Below are 21,959 nucleotides of genomic sequence, written 5' to 3' on the forward strand. Positions count from 1 at the left end.
TCCAAATTATTTTGCCCATCTTTCTGTAGGACTGGCAACGTTGCTCTCACGGATTTGATGGGCTTTTTAAAAGTGCAAGTATTTAGAGAGGGACAAGGACAAGAAATCAGAAGTTCCCTAACGGTTCTGGAGAGGAACTGTCGTTGGGATGGCATGGGGGGGCGGAGGTGGGGGAGGGGCATTCTAACAACACTCACGGGGCGGGGTTCCACTGTCACGTGCCAGGAGGAAGGCTTCTGATTGGGCGAGGGGGGAGATATAAGACGCCGGGTTGCTAAGGTAGCGGCCAAACGGGAGAAGGCGGAGAGGAGGTCTGATCCTCCTCCACCTGCTCCTAGTGCTCCTGAGCGTCCGACCGTACCTGCTTCTGTATCCTGACATTTCACCTGCTGACCCGATTTTGAGCCCATTTTCCACACTCTCTGCCTAATTTCCCCACTCAGAACCCTCTGCCTTTTCCCCTGATTCCTCCACTTCCATCCCCCATCCCAAGTACCAGTTCCGTGCCATCCTTCCTGTCCTTTTCCTCCCCTTCCTCATTCTCTACCCTTCCCCCCTCCTCACCCACCCCTTCCCCCTCCTCACCCACCCCTTCCCCCTCCTCACCCACCCCTTCCCCTTCCTCCACGGGCCACCCCTGCCCTCCTCCAAAATGGGGTCTCTGGGGCTCCTCTTTTGGCTCCTCTTGGTCCAGTCATCCTGGTCAATGTTGGGTCACCCAAACGCCAGTGTGAGTAAATGTTGCGCTTGCCTTACTTCATTTTAACTGGGTTGTCACATTGCAATTTTAAATGATGAGTTTCCCTGGGGGTATTTGAGGGGAGATAGGTCCTCTTTGCAGGGGTGCTGGACAGCAACCCATCTGCCATCTGTCAATATAGATTGATAGTCATTTTGTAGAATATTATATAAAAGGAACGTATAGTAGGTAGCTTTTTTTTTTTCTGGGCTCTTTTACTCATAATAATCATTTTGAAACTTAGCTGATATCGCATGTATTAACAGTTTGCTCCTTTATCAGTGGGTTTTACTCCATTCGTGTATATAACAACCTGTTAATCCATGGCCTTGTGGAAGGCACGGAGACTGAGTCTTCCACTTAAAGGTGCCACATTCACAATTTCCAGTAACAAAGCCAGCTAAGCACAAAACACGAAGCTCTCAACGTTCCATCTTCCTCGAAACAGTGGAATCCATTGGAGATTTTTGAGGGACATGGTTATGTCTTAGAGCCCATTTAAGATTTCTATGAGTGTTTTTTTGTACCTCTTATATTGTACAGTTTTTGTTATTTCAAGTATTGCTGTTTCAACTAGTTGATATCTTATAGGACCATTTTCGAATTGGACCCGATATTTATGGATTTCCACTGGTGGCTGTCAATGTTGCTGTCTTCTTGGGCATTATTTCCATTGTCATGTTCTTAAGGATATGTATTCCAGATGTGAGTATTTCAATTAACTCGCAAGCATACTGTAAGTCATAATAAACCTAAACGTTTTATAGTTGTGGTCTTTTTGTTTCTTTTAGGGTACTAACTTGAATGCAAAAATGGTGTTTGAAATTGAAGCTAAACTGGTAATATCATTAGTTTAAATTTTGGAGGTAAAGCACTTGGGGAGCCCCATCGACTTTCAAACAAACAAACAAGAAAAGAAAAAGAAGCAAATGAAAAACCAAACAAAAATTCAATAAATGTTTTCTCTAATAAGGGGATACTCACATAAAATAAGAATGAAATGTGACCCCCACCATACAACATCCAAGAAATAAAATAAAATAAAAAGGAACTCAGGGAACAAGACAGCTGTATAAGATCAAAGTGAAAACTTCAATTTAAAAGTGCTTTCTATTGAAAGTGAAATACTGAGTATTAGCTGGGCACTTTGATTTACTGTTAGTGGAACTGTGAATCCTTACAATACTCCTGGAAAGAAATTTCGTATTATCTAATGCAAGGCCTTAAAAATATTTACACACTTTTATCCAGCATGATCCTACTGCTAGAAACCTACAAAGTTTACCTTCCTACTTTTTTTTTGATTGCACTTTTGAAAGTTCTTATAAACACTGAGACAATGTATTTCTCTAGTCATAGAGATACATAGAAAAAGAAGAAATCGTTTCATGTGCTAAAATAATTGCATCATAAATTTACAATATAACTGGATAAAACCTGAAGTCCTACTTAACCTGAGCCCAACACTAGATCCTTGAATTCACAGTTCACTCTTATGTAGTAAAGATACTCCAGGCATAGAAGCATCTTCCTCTACATGCTTTTTGCACATCCCCTACTCTCTCCTTCGTTACCCTTGAGAACTTCCTTCAGATGAAGAGTGCTTTCTAGGCTGATCTTCCTGGATGCATTGTTCAGTAACACTATATGTTTCCATGCTACAATAAGTTTCCATTATTACAAGTTTTTTTGAGCTGCCTCAGCAGCTAATCGCCACTTACAATATTTGAATGGGAGAATATGTTCTAGGTAATAGACTGTTCCTTTACCTGGTGTTTCAATAGGTTCCTGCTTATATTTGATGGAGCTATACTTCAGTGATGTCATTTGGGGATAGTTGGGGTTTTGGAAGAACATTTTGCCCTCTCCAGAAGATTTTTTCATATTGGAAGGGTCTGTCATTAAAGTGGGTTAGGCAGATGGAAGTATCTGATGTTCTGGAGAGGCTGAGCCCTCTAGGTTTCAGGACTTCACTGGACCAGGATCCGTGTGGAAGTTGCAGGTTTCTGGACTTGTATGGAACTCTTGTGGAATCTTATATATCGCCCCAGGTGTTCTTTAGATTGGCTGGATGGTTTTGGTAGGGGCTTGGCAGGTTATGACAGGTAACAAGGTCTAAGTGAAGCTTGCATAAGAGCAACCCCCAGAGTAGCCTCTCGACTCTGTTTGAACTCTCTCTGCTACTGCTACTTTATTCGTTACAGTTCTTTTCCCCCTTTTGGACAGGATGGAATTGTTCATCCCAAGGTGCCAGGGCCGGATTCATCCCTGGGAGTCCTCTCCCACGTTGCCAGGGAGACTTTCACCCCTGGATGTCATGTCCCACGTAGGGGGGAGGGCAACGATCTCACTTACAGAGTTGGGCTTAGAGAGAGTGAGGCCGCATGTGAGCAACAAAAGAGTCCTCCAGAAGTAACTCTTAGGCATGCCTATAGGTAGGCTAAGCTTCTCTGTTATCCAAGTCCATGATATTGCCTTTCCTTTGTTTGCTCACGGGCTTTTAAAACAATCCTGGTTCTGAAACTCATGTTTTCATCTGGATGTGGACAAATAAGTGCTTTGAGGTTATTGATGCTTTAGTGTATTTATTATAAAAACGTCTCCCATTCTCATTATTAAAAATGAGTAGATTTGTTCATGTTTAGAAATGAGGAGAAAGATTTTTATCCCCAAACTGGGGATAAATTTTATCCCCAAATTAGGGATAAGGTAAATTAGGTATTTACCTTAGTGCTTTTGTCAGAAAATGGTAATGAAGTATTACATACCATTTAAATTATGTTTTAAAAATCTTTCTTTTTTTTTCATTGTTTGGATTAATTATCCTAAACCCACCCAATATTAAAACTTCACTTGGACATAATTTTGACAGTTTATCTGGAATTAGCAGATTTGTAATTCTTCTAACCAGTTTGCAATTCTTCTAAAGTAAAAATCAGTCTCTCATAAGAATATTCATTAACTATTTTGACATTAAATTTAATATTATTTACTTTCTTCTAGGTGGGGCACAGATTATATTCAGGTAAGATTTTAGCTTATGTTTTCTGTGAAAGAGTTTCTCAATATTGGTGCTTGATGTGGGTTTTAATTCAGTTAGAATAAAATGCCATGAGTTAAGATGTCTGGTTTCTTGATAACTGGAAAATGTTAAAATTCCTGGTCTGAATGAAGAAGAAGGTAGCATTACTGCCAACAGGAAAAAGGGACTGAGAGGAGGGACAAATTATGGGGGTCTGAAGAACAAAAGTTCAGTTTAGAAAAGCTTAGGGAGAAATTGATGACATTAGTCTGAGTTTTGGGGTGATAGGTGACTGGCACAATCTGGATCTAGGGACAAATGAGACACTATTGGTGTATGCCAAGGAAATTCAGGCTCAGAAAAGGTTCCAGTATTGCTGGGTAAAGTAGATGTGTAATAGATGTTTGTACCAGATGATAAGAAGTTTAAGTGGTGGGAACCATTAATTCTAGTGGAGAATGATTAGAAATGGGCATGATGCAAAATGGGGGTAATGAACTCCACACACGCATCATATGTCGGGGTAATTAAGTATTGATGTCTGTCGAAACTCAGGGTTCCAATACATTGCATATCAGGGTCTGATGTGAGAAGTAAATGCCAGTCAGGAAAGTCTGAAATTCTAGGTGCTATTCGAGGCTCTTTGCCTCCATAATACCAGGTCATGCCCCTTTACTGCTGGTACATCAGGGCAATTCCTTCTTATTCATTTCTTCTAATCTTCTTAGGGACAGTTTTACAAGTCAAAGAAGAAATCTCAGAGGCTCTGAAGGAACACAAAATAATCAGAGAAAAATTATCTGAATACAAAGATAAGGTATATATAGATTTTGCTATTTCCAGGTTTCAATCTTGAGCTCTTTCCATGGGTCTTATTATTCCATTCTTATTGTAGGATTTCTTTCATTACAGTGTCTTCTATCACAGTTTGTTTTCTATAAGCATTCTAAATCTGCAGCCAGCATCATAAGTATAGAGTATTGTGTTCTTTACTTCTGTCAGGGCTCATGTACTCGGGGCTTGGTTTCAACACCACTGTCATTTATATTTTGAACTCTGAGTCCTTTATTATATTTTTTAAAGATCATCAGACTGAAGGATGATGTGGGGGAACTCCGCAGAGTAAAAATCAGTCTCTCGGAAGAACTGAATTCATACAAGGTAAAAGTATCTTCTTCATCCTGGATCACACCTTAAAAATGGAAGTAAAAGTGTTGCATAATCATTACTAACCTGAATATGTTTCGTGTAGGGTAACAACAAAATGCTCAGTGGGGGGTGGGCCATGGTGGCTCAGCAGGTAAGAATGCTTGCCTGCCAAGCCCGAGGACCTGGGTTCGATTCCTGGTGCCTGCCCATGTAAAAAAAAATTAAAAATTAAAAAAATAAAAAAAATAAATGTTCAGTGGAATCATCAAAATCATAAGTGATGTGTTTGAAGGAATGCAAGTCCCATCGGAACTGGAGGGAGGTCAGAAGATCAAGGACCAAGAGTTGGTAAAAGTGTTGTTGCTAAATCTTTCCACGTTTTGGTGTTTGAGGTTTTGTTTGCACATTGGGTGCAAAATTTCTCAAAATCTCTTTTGCAATTTTTAGGCAAATCGTGCAGTGCCAATGTTCCAATACGGCCTGCGAGGCTTGGCCCCCAACCACTGTACCCTGGAAGGTAGGTGCTTATTGAGGAGAAAGTGTGGCTTAATGTAAATGCTCCCACATTGGAAGGTAAGGAATGGTTTCCTGATTTCTGGACTTGGGCCCTTTCTTTCAGCCTCCCAACCGTGTTTTCAGGTCCCTGTGGCCACAGTGCAGTACCCAATCTTCTCTACTTTTCAGAATATATTAAAGAAGTGCAAGCTGAACGTGATGCATTGCGCTCCGAGATCAGGGCATTAGAAGAGGAAAGCAAAAGGCTGGCAGTAAACATAGAGAAGCTCCGAATGTACCTGTCAGAGTAAGATATTCTCGTGTTCGCTGCCTCATATAGTCTTGTGTGAACGACTGTGTGGACCAATATAGATAAGTTTGTCATTTTTCAGAGAAGTTAATGCCATCTATGTTCCATATATAATCAGTATAAAACTATTTTTTTTCCCTTCCTAACGGTGTCTGAGATTCTTGCTTGTAATTTACTTTTGGAGGAAGGAGTTGGTTGCCACCAGTTTCTCCTGTTCAGATGCTATTGTCATTTCGATCATCCATACTCTTTCATAAATTTCTGCAAATTATTTCGCCCTTGCATTCTCTGTGACCAAGTTAACATTGGGATTTTTCTTTCATTTACTGTACTTGGCCTTAAAACTCTTGAGTGTTTGGTGTGAAGCGTTCAGAATGAAATCTTTAAAACAGTGTAAAGAAAAAATAGCCATCGACCATGCCATGTATTTCAGACTTACTAGATGGAAAATATTCAGAAGAAATATTGTATAATATCACAAAGGTAAGGGGTTGGGAGTTACAAAATACAAAGACATCTTTGCAGAGTATACTTGGGTAATTCATTAGGGTATTGAAATATACATCACATTTTGAAATTAGGTAACTTCAAAATAGATACAACTTTATAGTGCATTTTGAAATCTCACTCTACAAAATAACTGATTTGACATTGGGATTTCTGTCACCGTTGCTGTTTCTGTCTACTCCTATTCTTTATGTTTTCTGTGTATATGACCATCACTGAGAACAGTTTAGTATTTTCTTTGGACTCAGGCAGCTACTGCCTGATGCTAGTAAACACTGAAACTGGACTACCCACTTTATCCCTCTCTCTCTGCTTAGCAAACAGCCAGTTTATTCTTTCTCCAAAACTTTTTGAGGTTCACACTTAATGTCTGGCCTTGACAGACTCAGGTCTCTTTGCAGTGTTTGTTTTTAGGGCTCAATCTCTCCACCAGTGGTCATTCAGTCACCTAAAGAAATATTGTTTTCCTTCTTGGTGTAGATTTGGTGCCTCCAACAACCATTCAGTTTGCTGTTTCATGGCTGCCCTATTCTCCTTCCCACAGCCACTTCCTTAGCTCAGGGTCAATCATCTTTCCTGCCCAGTCTCCTAGGGACTTTGTCTGCAATTTCACGTCCCTCTTGCATCTTCAAAACCTCAATCCATCCACTCCACAGCTGCTGGAGTGAAATGTCTAGACTACATACTAAGTATATCATTCCAAGATACAATCTATATAGGATGCTCTAGGGTGCATGGATGGTTCAGTGGTATAATGCTTGCTTTCCATGCAGGAGACCCGGGTTTGTTTCCTGGACCATGCACCTAAAGAAAAAAAAACCCATATATAGGATGCTCCATGCAGCCACGCAGCTGGGTCCAAGTGTAACTGTGCTTTTCCTATAGCTCCCTTCTAGGAATGAGTTACAACCAACCTTCAGAGTCAACAGGACCACCAGAAACCTTTTAATATCTGTGTCTGCTGTTCTCTCCTGAGCAAAAATGTCCAGTTACATTCTTAGTACACAACAACCCCCTGCCCACTGAGGTTAAGTCCTTCTGGAGAAGGATGATGCACAAATAGGCAGATAGATACTGAGGACTCACTGATACCTAAAGTAAACCCTGAATGTATGGGTTCTAAATTGGTCCCCATACACGGGACCCATCTTCCAGTGTTCTAAATCTGTCTTCAGTGTGCTCAACTCTGCTGGGAAAATCATTGATTGCATTTATAAATTCAGTTACTTTATTTTTCAGAATTATAGCTATTAGTTCTTCAATGAATTTCATAATTTTGACTTCTAATTTCCAGAACATAGAGACACACTTAAACTTCCCATTACTTACGTGGTGGTTTCTTTGTCTGGGAACCTCTGAGTCTATTTTTATTGTACTTTGGTTTCTAGTACATCACAATACCTTGTCCTGTCCTTTTTATTCTCGGTTACTTTTTTTAACTTTTTTTATTAACAGTATGACATATGTACAAAACAAAGAAATAAAAAAGCAATAGTTTTCAGAGCACTCTTCAAAACGTAGTTACAGGTCAGATCCCAGAGTTTGTCATGGGCTACCATACGATCCTCTCATATTTTTCCTTCTAGCTGCTCCCGAATATAGGAGGCTAGAGGGCTTAAATACTTTTTTATCATCACAATCAATTTTTTCCCCTTCTGTTTTGGTGAACAATAACATATATACAAAAAAGCTATAAATTTCCAAGCACAGCACACAATTAGTTGTAGAACATATTTAATACTTTGACATGGATTACAATTTCACAATTTTAGGTTTCTGTTTCTAGCTGCTCTAAAATACTGGAGACTAAAAGAGATAACAGTTTAATGATTCAGCATCATTTGTTAAGTCCTATCTTCTATGTGTAATTCCACTGTTATCTTTGATCTTTCCGTACATCTCTTTGGGGTTGTTTGGGCTATGGCAATTCTAAATTTTTGATATTGGAAAGGTCTGTCACTAATATGGGGTAGGGAGAGAAACTGGGCTAGGTTTCAGGACTTATCTGGACCAGGCACCCATCAGAGGTTGTAGGTTTCTGGAAAGTTACTCTAGTGCCTGGAACCCTTGTGGAATCTTATATATTTCCCTAATTGCTCTTTGGGATTGGCTGGAATGGTCCTGGTTGGGGGTTGGCAGGTTATGATAGGTAGCAAGGTCTACCTGAAGCTTGCATAAGAGCAACCTCCAGAGTAGCCTCTTGACTATTTGACTCTCTCTGCCATTGATTATTTTATTAATTACACTTCTTTTCCCACTTTTTGTCAGGCTGTTATTGTTGATCTCATGGTGCCAGGTCTGGATTCATCCCTGGGATTCATCTCCCACATCTCCAGGGAGACTTTCACCCCCTGAATGTCATTTCCCCCATAGGGGGGAGGACAATGATTTCATTTGTAGCATCGGGCCTAGAGAGACTGAGGCCACATCTGAGCAACAACAGAGGTCCTCCAGAAGTTACTCTGAGGCATGCCTATAGGTAGTCTAAGCTTCTCTGCTCCCTACATAAGCTTCACAAGAGTAAGCCTCATGATTGAGGGCATGGCCTGTTGATTTGGGTATCTGCTTACTTACTTTTTTACTGACCATTTGGGCAAAAAAATTTGAAATTGAGGCATGGGATATTAATTTGAAAGAGAAAAGACTGGAATTTATTTTTGGTGGGTGATTAGGAACATTAGAAATCTTGGAGCCTTTTGAGTCAATAATTGTGATTTTTCAAAAAGGCTCAATCCCTAGAGCAGCCAGTGTATTTACTGGTCACCAGGACTCCTAATTTGTAGCTTTTCAAGTTCCCAAATGCCAGGGTGCCACCTTCTAAGCACATGCACATGTAGAAACTCTACCAAACTTGCTTGTATCTCAGCAGTCTCTTCTGGAATTCATCAGCGAACCTAGGGAAAAGTACTTTGAATGCCAGTGTGACCGTAATCCTTCATTTCTTTCCACTCCTGCATCTTGCATTCATGATGCTTCACTGCAATGTCAACTCAGAGATGATTTTGCTCACATGGGTCATATTACTTGATTCTTTTTGTTCTCAGGGGCAGATCAGGTGATTCAGACCCATTGACCCATGGCCTGTAGGAAACTCTCCCTGAAACTTCTCTCATGACTCAGGTTCCTGTTTATCCCTTCTCAAGATCTGGACCTCAATGGTACTTTTTATGTACCACCCTGAAAGCTCTTTTAGGGTGGGGTCTGTGCCCATACCCATCTGTATCCTGTGACTTTTCATGGCATCCACCACCGTGTAGCCCCTGCAGAGAACATCTCTGGGAGTACTGGTCAGGTAGTTAGAAATGAATGCATAAACCTTCTTCCTCTCTTGGGTGTTATTGTCCTTGATGCCTGGAGTCATTTGTGTTCCTCCTGATCCATAGAAAATCACAAGTCAAGTGGTGAATCTTTAGAACCAGAACCATGAATAAAATACAAAAGCACGAGCAAATAAATCTCAAACCTTCAGTGTCAGTGAACACAGTCTTGTTAAAGTAGATTGATGCACTGAACTCAGAGGTTTTCCAGATAAATCTGTTTCTGGGACATAAAACTCTGATGATGTGTCAGTTCAGATCACATTCAATTCAGTAGTTCCTGCCAGTACTAGTATTTCTTTGGTCTCAACCATGAACCTTGGGGTAGCTGGCAGGAGTCCCACATGTGAGCTGTGGACACTCGAGGATTGAGCAGTGTTTAGCTGCCATGCCCGGAAGGGTCTCGCTTTGTCTGCCAGTCTGTGATGGGGCCTCTGGCCTTGGACTGAGAAATGTGGAGAAATCAGAGGCATCAGCCCGAGTCAGCCTCATGTGTCGGTTTCTGGTGACTTGGTCCATCCTGATTTTCTACAATGGAATAAAGAGAGCTTTCACCCAAGAAACTGGCCCCAGGCAGGCACATAATGTGGCTCATACTTCCTTTTTAGATTTGTTCATGCTATGTCCTAATGAATAGGAGAAGAGAGCTATGAGGGGAAGCTCTGAAATGCAGGTGAAGGAGCCAGGAATCCCAAGTTCTGACTTTTATCTCTTAACAGAAAGGCTTGGATTCTTTCCTCTGCTTGTGTTTGTAAATCCACTGGTTTATGTGGGAGGTGTGAGGGGACATTTGAATCCAGAACTCAGACTGCTGGGAGGGAAACAAAACAGGATTTTACTGAGGGAACTAGCAGTGTCATATGTTTCTTCCCTGTTCCAGGCAGCTGGAACTAAAAGAATGCAAGAAGCGGGAATATGAGAGGCGGCCATTAGCTGCAAAGGAGAAGGCAAAAGCAGCCATGCAAGCAGTTCAGAAATACAAATGAGTTCAGCTGCTGAGCAGCAGTGGCTCTTGGAAACCCTGCTTGTGTGTTTTTTCTGTTTTAATTTTTAATCCTTTGTGCATTGGTCAGACCCAATTACCACAGAAGCATTCATAAATGGTCAGAAGACAGGTATCTTGAGAATATTCACAAGCAAAAATAATTTGTTAAGTTGACCAATTAAAGAAAAAGTTATCAGACATGTCCTGCTCTCCAATGATGGCCCAGCTATCAAGAACTTACTTCATGCAAACATTTCTGGCGGTGTTCTAAATTATCATAATTCCTTGGGAAAGCAGTTTGGTGTTGGATGAATCAAAATCCATACAGATGGGTGGGCCACGGTGGCTCAGCAGGTAGAGTTCTCGCCTGCTATGCTGGAGACCTGGGTTCGATTCCTGGTGCCTGCCAATGCAAAAAATAATAATAATAAAATCCGTATAGATGATTTTGCCATTTCATAGGACCAGCAGTTACAGCCTGGGGAAATATGCAAAGAATATAATGATGGAGGATACACAATAACAGAATTACTCAGGGACAGAGTGAGAGCAGTTAAAGACAGTATAGCATATCAACTCAGAATCCAGGCAGCAAATGTTAAATAAGTTAACTAGAAATACCTTTGATTCTCCTGCTCTATAATCATGTGAAATGTGTTTTTACATGTAGATAAAGTCCATCGGGGTACGGTTGTGAGGGCGATGAGAAGATGTTTAGAGTACTTATATTTGCATTCAGTGTTGTGCTTTAACTGATTAAAATAATTATAATACATAGGCGAAGAATGGAAGAAATGAAACGAAGAATGTGGAAGTCAGAGAGCTCGTTCAGACATCAGGTATCCTCCCCTGCCTGACAGTAGCAGAATTCTGTAGCACCTAATGCATGTGATTCCAGCGAGTCTCAGAACCCTAAACATGGTTTTTTTTTTGATGTGTTGTCTTTTTCAGATCATCCTTCATGAGGAGAAGGCTCATGACAACTGGGTAAGCATTTTTTTTTCTTTCATTCTTCTTCTGCATAATTGACCACCACACTAAATATAAGTGTGTTTGTCCCCCTTAGCTCAGAGCTCGTGCTTTACAGAGGGAGGTGCTTGTGAAGGACACTGAATCTCATGAGTTGAGACAGAGGTAAACAGTTTTTAAGGCTAAGCAGTTTGGTATCCAAGAAAAGACTTGGGTTTCTGTATCTTATTATTATTATTTTAAAATCTTTCTTTATATTCAAGATTATTGGAAGAAACTGAAAAAAACAATTTGCGAGGAGAATGCAGGATTTGGAAACCAATGCCAGGAAGATATGACATACAGAAATCTCCATGGAGAGGTAAGGAGCACAGTGCCAAGAGCAGGTATTATTTTCTGCAGCCAAATCCACATAGTGTGGGTTATCATTGTGCTGCTAGAAAACCATCCCAAAGACTTAGTAAAGACCTCATAGTGCCTCATGGGGTGAGAAGACAATGTTCCCCTCCTCCTGCCCCAGCCAGAATGGCTATTTGCACCCAACCCCTGGGACTAGGGGGTCATGCTCTCCCATTAATGTTGAATCACAGCTTACTGGACGCCTCCCCCAGGTTCAATTCTTAACTAAAGAGATATGACTAGAAGGGAACTGGGTCAGGACCCACCTCCCACCATGCAATACCCAGTTTGAAGGATTTATTTTACCTTTTTTTTTTTTTATAAAAATAACATGAACTGCATTTTAGAATGTGGGCTCTATGTCCTGCCTAGAGAAGAAATTTTCATGCTTTGTGTTTTGGCTATGCTTTGTGTCTACTTCAACAGGGCTTTAAGGCTGCCAACAAGGATTTCTTGTTGTTGGATGTCCTTTTTTTCTTTCAGTTTAATTTTTATTGTGATATGAAGTATTCATCATACCTTTAATACCTTTGTAATTTGAATCCTATGATGCTATAAATGTAACCTCAAGTCATACCATTAGTGCCCTGTGGATTGTTCCTTTTCTACGGCTCTAATATTAATGCCTATAAGTACATGCTGTCCATAAGCATTTATATACACCTGGGCAGATACAGAAGTCAGATTAAATATAAATTGAAAGGACCGACCAGTGCTGATCCATGCATAGGTTATTCTTCCTGTCCAAAGCAGTTCTTATTTTTATTTTATGTTTCTTTATTAGAGAAGTTGTGGGTTTACAGAATAATCATGCATAAAATACAGGATTCCCATATACCACCCTATGATTAACACCATGGTTTAGTGATTGGAATGGAACCTTGTTAAAAATGATGAAAGTACCTTTTTTTCCTGCAATATTAACTACAGCCCGTGGTCTGTCTTAGGGTTCACTGGTTGTGTAGTGTAGTTCCAGGGATTTAAAAAAAAATGTATTCTGATACTACGTATTGAAATATTCCCCTTTAAATCACATTCATATATATGTTTCAGAGCTTTTAATTACATTCACAATATTATGCCACCAGCACCAGCATCCATCACCGAAACTTTTCTATCATTCCGAATGGAACACTCTACATTCTAAGTCTGAAATTCCATATCCTATCCCTACCCCATCCCATAGTAATCCGTATTCTCGATTCTGACTCTATCAGTTTGCTTATCGTAATTGATTCAAGTCTGCCTATAAATCATTCACCCTTCCCATACTTACTGAGAGACTCTTGTTTTAGTGTTGAGGTCAAGATACAGTTGAGACCTAACCTGTCCTCAAGTGCTTTGCATGTTGTAATAACACCTGGGTTGGCAGGCAGGGCTTTATGGTGTCCTTCTCAGGGATCAGGGGACAGTCCCTGTCCTGGTCATCAGGGGTCATCTAAGGCACCTAGGAAACCCTGGGTCTCTTTTGGAGACCTGAGTGTGTAAAGAGTCTAAGGCAGTGAAAGAAGGGTGTGTAGGGGCAGTGAATCTTCTGAACAGAATGTGCAAGTCAGAATAAAGCTGAGACAGTTCTCCTGCTTCTTTCTGACCCAGGACCTGGTGCAGCACCCCTGTGGAATGGCAGCTCAGGAAGACCACTCCCTACCGAGGCAACGGAGAAGGGCAAGGTAAATGCTGTGGGCATTTTCAATGACAAGATAACCCCCTCTTCTGTCCTCACCTCTGGGTCTGGGATATCTTGACCATCTCAATTTTCAAAATGCAGCAAGCTTGGCTTCTCCAAGCCCAGCTTATCACCCGTGGGGAGCCTCCAGAAGCTGTATTGCTTAGAGGCTGAGTAGGACCTTCAGTGTTGTATTTCTGTGATGAACACAAGGAGAACCGCACTTAAATCCCATGGCACAACTGACTCCACTGATTTCCTTTACTGTAGGAGGGTGCTGGGTTATCAATAGGAGGTTGCTATTGTTTTTGAGTTTTAAAAACTTCTCAGTTTTGGGCTGGGTGTAATCCATATAACTTTACAAGATGAAAAATCATCCCTCCAACTTTTTCTTGTATGCTTCATTCAATTGTGAATGCTAGTCAAGGTAGATTCATTGTAAATTTCATAAGTCAGTTTGTCCCACCTCTGTTTGGAAATGTGCTGTGGAAGAATCCCAAAAGATTTTTCTACTAGGTATAAGTATTTTGAATGATGAGAACTTATGTATTAGTGTTCTAGTTTACTAGCTGCCAGAATGCAATATACCAGAAACGGAATGGCTTTTAAAAGGGGTGATTTAATGAGTTGCTAGTTTACAGTTCTAAGGCCGAGAAAATGTCCCCATTACAACAAGTCTATAGTAATGTCCAATCAAAGGCATCCAGGGAAAGATACCTTGGTTCAAGAAGGCCGATGAAGTTCAGGGTTTCTCTCTCATCTGGAAAGGCACATGGTGAACACGGTCAGGGCTCCTCTCTCAGCTGGAAGGGCACATGGCAAATACAGCATCATCTGCTAGCTTTCTCTCCTGGCTTCCTATTTCATGAAGCTCCCCGGGAGGCACTTTCCTTCTTCAACTCCAAAGGTTGCTGGCTCGTGGACTGTGCATCATGGTGCTGCAGGATTCTCTGCTCTCTCTGAGTCTCTCATTCTCCAAAATGTTTCCTCTTTTATAGGACTCCAGTAAACCAATCAATACCCACCCAAATGGGTGGAGACATGCCGTCTCTTAATCCAGTTTAACAACCATTCTTGACTAAACCACATCAACCAGGGAGATGATCTCATTACAGTTTCAAATATACAGTATTGAATAGGGATGATTCTACCTTTATGAAATGGGATTTATATTAAAACATGGCTTTCTTAGGGGGCAAATATCCTTTCAAACCAGCACAATTAGTAAGAGCAAAGGTACACTAAACTGAGACATTGAACATTGACAGTCATTCCCTGTTGGGCTAATTCCAGCAAAGGTCTTACGTTGAATTATGTTCACCATCAGCATGATCTCTTGGGGCTTGTGCAGGCAATAAAGCTGGTGGTTCCCCTGATCATACCTCATGCACCTTTCCTCCTTGAAGTAGAACATTTATTGAATTCTGTTATTTAGAATTCCTGACTCAGTTTTCATAGAATAAAAGTAATGTGCATCTCACAGTGTACTAAACTGCATTATCACCTAGGACTTAAGATAAACAGTAAGGCTGAGCCTAATTGTTTTTATCAGAAAACACTTTCCACATTCTCTTGCAGGACTCTGGGGATACCATCTCCCCAGAGATCATGAGCCTATGGGCAGAATTTCTGGAGAGTAGAAGACCCTTCTGTCAGGGAAGGAAGCAGAGGGAGACAAGCAGATCTTGCAAGCAGAGCTGTTGTTGAATCAGCTCTGCCTCTTAAATTTGTGTACCTCTGGGCAAGTGCTCTAGTTCCTCTCTGTGGTTCTGTCCCCTTCCAACAAGAAGGGGACTGTTCCACTTAACACACAGAGTCTTGAGAAACAGAGATGAGCCAGGAAAGGCTGGAGGAAGGTTCTCTGAAAAGGAGCTATTTCATTTCTTTTAATTCTGTGTGTTCTTGATAGCAAATAGTGAGCTTCTGTGGTGGAGGTGAAGGGAGGAGGGTCAGGTGGTCCTTGGAATGGATGCTTCAGGTGGGAATACTCTGTCTTTATTCTTTGGAATTGCCTCTGTTAGTTCCCAGAAGAGCCCCCACCACACATGTCTGCAGACATGGCCGTGACCTGTGTGGTGACAGCTGTTCACTCTGTGCCATCAATGAACTCTTCCGTGACTGAGTGGGAAGTTGGAATTTCCAGGCCCTGAGGTTGCTCAGAGGGGAAAGGTGCCAGGCTTTGACAGTTGCTTCCTTGGGTTTCAGCTTTGGTCTGTAATATGTGAACTCAACTCCTTCTGTCTTCAGGTCAAAACGACTGCAAGAGGGCCACCTCTTTTCCCAAGACCACCCTTCATGGACCACCCTGTGAGAGAACTTATGTCACCAATGGAGAGATATGGGCTGTCTCCTCCACCTTGGGAGTGTTTTGGGCCTTGGCTTCCACCTTCACTTCCAGCTGGACCTCTGCCTCTACCTGCATTTCGACTGCCACCCCCACCTGGAACACAACCTCCACCTCCACCTGGACCACGACCTCCAGCTCCACCTCCACCTGCACCACAACCTCCAAGTGGAACACCACCTCCACCTCCACCTGAAGAACGACTTGCAGCTCCACCTCCACCTGGACCACGACTTCACGCTCCACCACCAACTGCACCAGAATCACCATGTGGAACACGATCTCCACCTCCACCTGGACCACGACTTGCAGCTCCACCTCCACCTGGACCACGACCTGCATGTGGAACACCACCTGGACCACAACCTCCAGGTGGAACACCACCTCCACCTCCATCTGGACCACGACTTTCAGCTGTACCTCCACCTGGACCGGAACCTCCATTTGGAATACGACCTCCACTTCCACCTGGGCCACGACTTCCAGGTTCACCTCCACCTGGACCGCGACTTCCAGTTCCACCTCCACCTGCACCACAACCTCCAGGTGGAACACCACCTCCACCTCCATCTGGACCACGACTTTCAGCTGTACCTCCACCTGGACCGGAACCTCCATTTGGAACACGACCTCCACCTTCACCTGGACCACGGCTTACAACTACACCTCCACCTGGACCACAACCTCTAGGTGGAACACCACCTCCACCTCCACCTGGACCACGACTTCCAGGTTCACCTCCACCTGGACCACGACTTCCAGTTCCACCTCCACCTGCACCACAACCTCCAGGTGGAACACCACCTCCACCTCCACCTGAACCACGAATTCCAACTCCACCTCCACCTCCACCTGGACCACGACTTTCAGCTATACCTCCACCTGGACCGGAATCTCCATTTGGAACACGACCTCCACCTCCACCTGGGCCACGACTTACAACTACACCTCCACCTGGACCACAACCTCCAGGTGGAACACCACCTCCACCTCCACCTGGGCCACGACTTAAAACTACACCTCCACCTGGACTACAACCTCCAGGTGGAACACCACCTCCACCTCCATCTGGACCACGACTTTCAGCTGTACCTCCACCTGGACCGGAACCTCCATTTGGAATACGACCTCCATTTCCACCTGGACCACGACTTCCAGTTCCACCTCCACCTGCACCACAACCTCCAGGTGGAACACCATCTCCACCTCCACCTGGAGAACGACTTCCAACTCCACCTCCACCTGGACCACAACCTCCAGGTGGAACACCACCTCCACCTCCACCTGAACCACGAATTCCAACTTCACCTCCACCTGGACCACAACCTCCAGGTGGTACACCACCTCCACCTCCACCTGGACCACGACTTTCAGCTATACCTCCACCTGGACCGGAATCTCCATTTGGAACACGACCTCCACCTCCACCTCCACCTGGGCCACGACTTACAACTCCACCTCCACCTGGACCACAACCTCCAGGTGGAACACCACCTCCACCTCCACCTGGACCACGACTTTCAGCTATACCTCCACCTGGACCGGAATCTCCATTTGGAACACGACCTCCACCTCCACCTGGGCCACGACTTACAACTGCACCTCCACCTGGACCACAACCTCCAGGTGGAACACCACCTCCACCTCCACCTGGACCACGACTTTCAGCTATACCTCCACCTGGACCGGAATCTCCATTTGGAACACGACCTCCACCTCCACCTGGACCACGACTTACAACTACACCTCCACCTGGACCACAACCTCCAGGTGGAACACCACCTCCACCTCCATCTGAACCACGACTTTCAGCTGTACCTCCACCTGGACCGGAACCTCCATTTGGAATACGACCTCCACTTCTACCTGGATCACGACTTCCAGTTCCACCTCCAACTGCACCACAACCTCCAGGTGGAACACCACCTCCACCTCCACCTGGACCACGACTTTCAGCTATACCTCCACCTGGACCGAAATCTCCATTTGGAACACGACCTCCACCTCCACCTGGACCACGACTTACAGCTCCACCTCCACCTGCAGTGCAACTTCCATTTGGAACACGACCTCCACCTCCACCTGGACCACGACTTACAGCTCCACCTCCACCTGCACTACAGCCTCCATTTGGAACACGACCTCCACCTCCACCTCCACCTCGACCACGACTTCCAGCTCCACCTTCACCTGAACCACAACCTCCATTTGGAACACGACCTCCACCTCCACCTGGACCTCCCCTTGGACCTCTGCCTCTTCCTGAATTGAAGCTCCCACCTCCACCTGGACCTCCCCTTGGACCCCCATATCCACCTGGATTTCGTCCTGCACCTCCACCTTCCCCATGTGGTCTTAATTTGGGGCTTTTCAAAAAAGCAAAATATCTGTGCTTTTTTATAAGTACTGTTCTACATTCAGGGCATATTAAGGAAGACATGTATTCCCTAGTGTAGCTTATGGTTAAATTTATTCAGTAATGCTTGAATCATTGTAATCAAGAAAATTGTTCATTCGAAATTTAAATTACTGAATAACAAATGAATTTTAGTTGTTAAGTGCAATCGAGTATCAGGGAGGACACATTCCTCTCTAGCAAGACAATGAGGGAGGTGTATCATAGAACAAGTAGTAATCTAAAAGAGTTCTCAATGTCAAAGCTACAACAATTTAAGCAACAATTAAATTAAGTGGTATTGCTTATGTCTAAGTTTGTCATGGCTTCTATAACAAAATACCAGAAACTGGTTGGTTTTAACAAGAGGACTTGTAGAATCACGGTTTGGATGTTAGAAATCCAAAGTCAAGGTATTAGCAGAAGAGTCCTCATAGTCTATAGACCTCTGTTGGTAGTTTGCCAGTTATTAAAATTTGCTCGTCACATGGCCATCTCTATTTCTACCTCCTTCTATGGCTTCTATTTTCAGGTATAGATTTCCTTTGCTTATAAGGATTTCAGTCATGCCAGATTAAGGACCAGCCTGATTCAATCTGACCTTATCTTAATAGGATCTTCGAAGACCCTAATCATAGATAACTGCATATGTCCATGGCTGGGGTCAAGATCCCATTTATACATGATTTCACACTCCAGGGCCAGGGGATACGAATTGAACATTTCTTTCTGGGTGATGTGATTTAATCTAGTGCAGATTATAATGCAAAGTATAAAATAAATATCCATGAGTCCATACTGATATAAATAAAATAAATATGTGAGAAGAGACACAACTCCTTTGCAGGAGAATTCCAAATAATTTGTGTAAAAGCTCTCCTTAAATTGGAGCACAATTCCCGATTTCTTAAGTGGCTTTCTTCCAAAAAGTGCAATAGTGAATAGTGAGTTTCTTTCTGTAAGTACAATCAGGAATCAGGTGGGGAAAGAATAACTTTACAGTTGAGAAACATGACAAATACAACCCTCGCCAGGTGTTAAAGCCAACATCAGCAGTGACACATCACATCGATGGTGCAAACCTTTGTGGTTTTTTTTGCAAGTGCAGGCACCAGGAACAAACTTTTGATTTTATGGGGTGAAAATGGCATTTTGTCTCTGTGGTCTTTCTCCCGGTAGTCCATGATTCCAGTCTAATAATGAGAAAAACACCAAAAAATTCCAGTTGATGGACCGTCTACAAAATACCTGACCAGTACTCCAGAGAACTCTCAATGTCATCTCAAACAATGCTAACCTGAAAAATGTCCCAGCCAAGAGGAGCCTAAGGCTATGTGGTAAGTAATGTAATGTGGTGTCCTGGATGGGATTCAGGAACAGAAAAAGGCTGTTGGCTAAAAACTAAGAAAACCGAATAAACTGCAGGCATTAGTTAACAACACCTTAATGATATTGGTTCATTGATTATAACAAATATATCATAATATACTATGTAATAATAGGGGAAACTAGGTGTTGGGTTTATGAGAACCCTTTATAATTTCTTTACAAATTTTCTGTAAGCCTAAAATTGTTATTAAAAAGTTTCTTAAGAGGGGTGAGAGGGTTGTTCAGTGGTAGAATTCTCGCCTGCCATGTGGGAGACCAGGGTTTGGTTCCCCACCCATGTACTTCCCAAACAAACAAGCAAACAAGCAAAAAACAGATGAAAAAAAAATTCAATGAATGGTGCTGCAACAAGGGGATGCTGACATGGAAAAAGAATGAAATGTGACCCCTGCCATACAGCATACAAAGAAAAAAAAGTTTCTTAAATATTGTGTTTCAATACTTTTATTTATGTTTAGAAATGACACTTAATTTAAGGCAGAAAGCTGCTACATGTAATGCTACAGCACTTGTATACATCTGGCATTTTAATTTATGAAGGAGACATTGCTATTAATTTTTAAACTCGAATTGGAGATATATTTGAAACTAAAAGAGAAGCATCAAAATATTAATGGCGATTATCTCTGGGTGACTGGGTTGTGAAACTAATGGGTGCATTAAAAAAAACAACTTCTAATGGTATAAAATGACCCTGAAGGATGTGTACAATTAGAAAACAACACACAAAATGTTATTGCAAGAGGAAAAAAATGCACCTGTCAGAAACAGCCTTCCCCTGAGAGTTATGTGTTGTATAGCAGTCACACATTAGTTCCTTGGTTTAAACTTGCTTTACTTCGACCTTGAGCTGACCCAGCTCCACGACCCCATTCTAATACCTCTAGGAACACCTTCTATTTTTGCAGAAACTCAATTGCATGCTAGACCTGATAGCTTTTCTGAAGATGTATTTCCCTGGGGGCTGTATACAGGGTTTTGTCCGATTTCATATCGGTATTTTAAGGCTGGTGGATCCTCTCCTTCCTTCTCTAGACCAGACTCTTACACACATTCACATACACACTCTCTTCCAGAAACACTCGCAATTTTTCTTTTGTCAGCTCTGTAAAGAATGCCAGAAAGCCAGAATGGTCTTTTTTCTGAATGAATTCTGATATAGGCCAGTGAGAAGATATCTAGGATGGGAAGAGATAAGATGCATCTTATTCAACAACTGAACGACTGACAACAGACAGGAAAAAAAAGCTTAAAATCTCTTCAAGCATTGCAAGCCAGGACTTGGTCCTCCCAAATGCAATGACTGCCAGGGGCTTATCTTTGGAGAGATCATCTTATCGGTCACAAACTCAATTCTCTGTTAATTGAGAATTTTGCTCACTTATCTCCTCTGTTTTCTTCCCAAATATTTTGTTTCATTGTTATTTTGTGTTATTTACCTAGATCTTACTTCCAAATCATACTTTCTAAAATTAAGCTTGTTCTGCTACAAATAATTAAATCTCTAATAATCACTTTATTTTGAAGTCGCATTTCCATATTCTGAATCTGATCAGTTTGCAAATATATAAATTTCAAGTTGGCTCCTAATTTAAGCGCATGTAAATATTAACTTTATAAAAATCAATACTTTCTGTATACTAAATTTTTTTAAAGAAAGTCACAATTTCAGTGCAATTTTATTGAGATATAGTCATACATCACACAATCCATCAGACGTATACAATCGGTAGTTCACAGTATCATCACATAGCTATGCATTCATCATCATGACCAATTTTGGAACATTTCATTACTACATAAAAGAAAAAAATCCAAAGCAGCCGTACACCTTATTCCACCATTATTGACCCCTAGTATTGGTGTTACATTTGTTACTGTTGATGAAAGAATATTAAGACATTACTATTAACCATTGTCCATAGGTTGCGACATGTATATTTCCCATATACTCCTCTATACTAAATGCTTATTAATGGTTATATGTAAGAATCTGTAGGAATGTTTTCTGTAAGAGACAGACCGAAACAGAAGGACTGCAGGGATCAACTAAATAATTGTTATCCCTTTTTAGCTATCAGGTATTGACTACTTGCTATTTGCCAAGCTCTGTACTCAGTCCTTTGCATGGACATTCTCATTTAACACTATAAAGTATTAATTTCATTTCACAGTGGATGACATTCCATCAAGGTTAAGAAATTTGACACAAGTCAAACAGCAAATGCAAGGGTCAAACTTGGACCTGGGAAGTTTTATTTAGAAATCAGACA

At 42.0% G+C, this 21,959-nt stretch overlaps 1 protein-coding gene across 1 annotated transcript; it reads left to right on the plus strand.

Moving 5' to 3' along the window:
* Positions 1-623: 623 nt before the first annotated feature.
* On the plus strand, positions 624-21,138 carry LOC143650545 (uncharacterized). The gene is made up of 13 exons (XM_077121443.1): positions 624-730; positions 1,331-1,444; positions 3,743-3,764; positions 4,490-4,578; positions 4,845-4,922; positions 5,358-5,427; positions 5,595-5,712; positions 11,303-11,363; positions 11,476-11,511; positions 11,591-11,658; positions 11,757-11,854; positions 13,489-13,562; positions 15,806-21,138. The coding sequence occupies exons 1-13, from the start codon at positions 653-655 to the stop codon at positions 18,356-18,358; spliced, it is 3,459 nt and encodes a 1,152-aa protein (XP_076977558.1). The 5' UTR covers positions 624-652; the 3' UTR covers positions 18,359-21,138.
* Positions 21,139-21,959: the final 821 nt, after the last annotated feature.

Source organism: Tamandua tetradactyla, chromosome 11, assembly GCF_023851605.1.
Source record: "Tamandua tetradactyla isolate mTamTet1 chromosome 11, mTamTet1.pri, whole genome shotgun sequence".
NCBI lineage: Eukaryota > Metazoa > Chordata > Mammalia > Pilosa > Myrmecophagidae > Tamandua > Tamandua tetradactyla.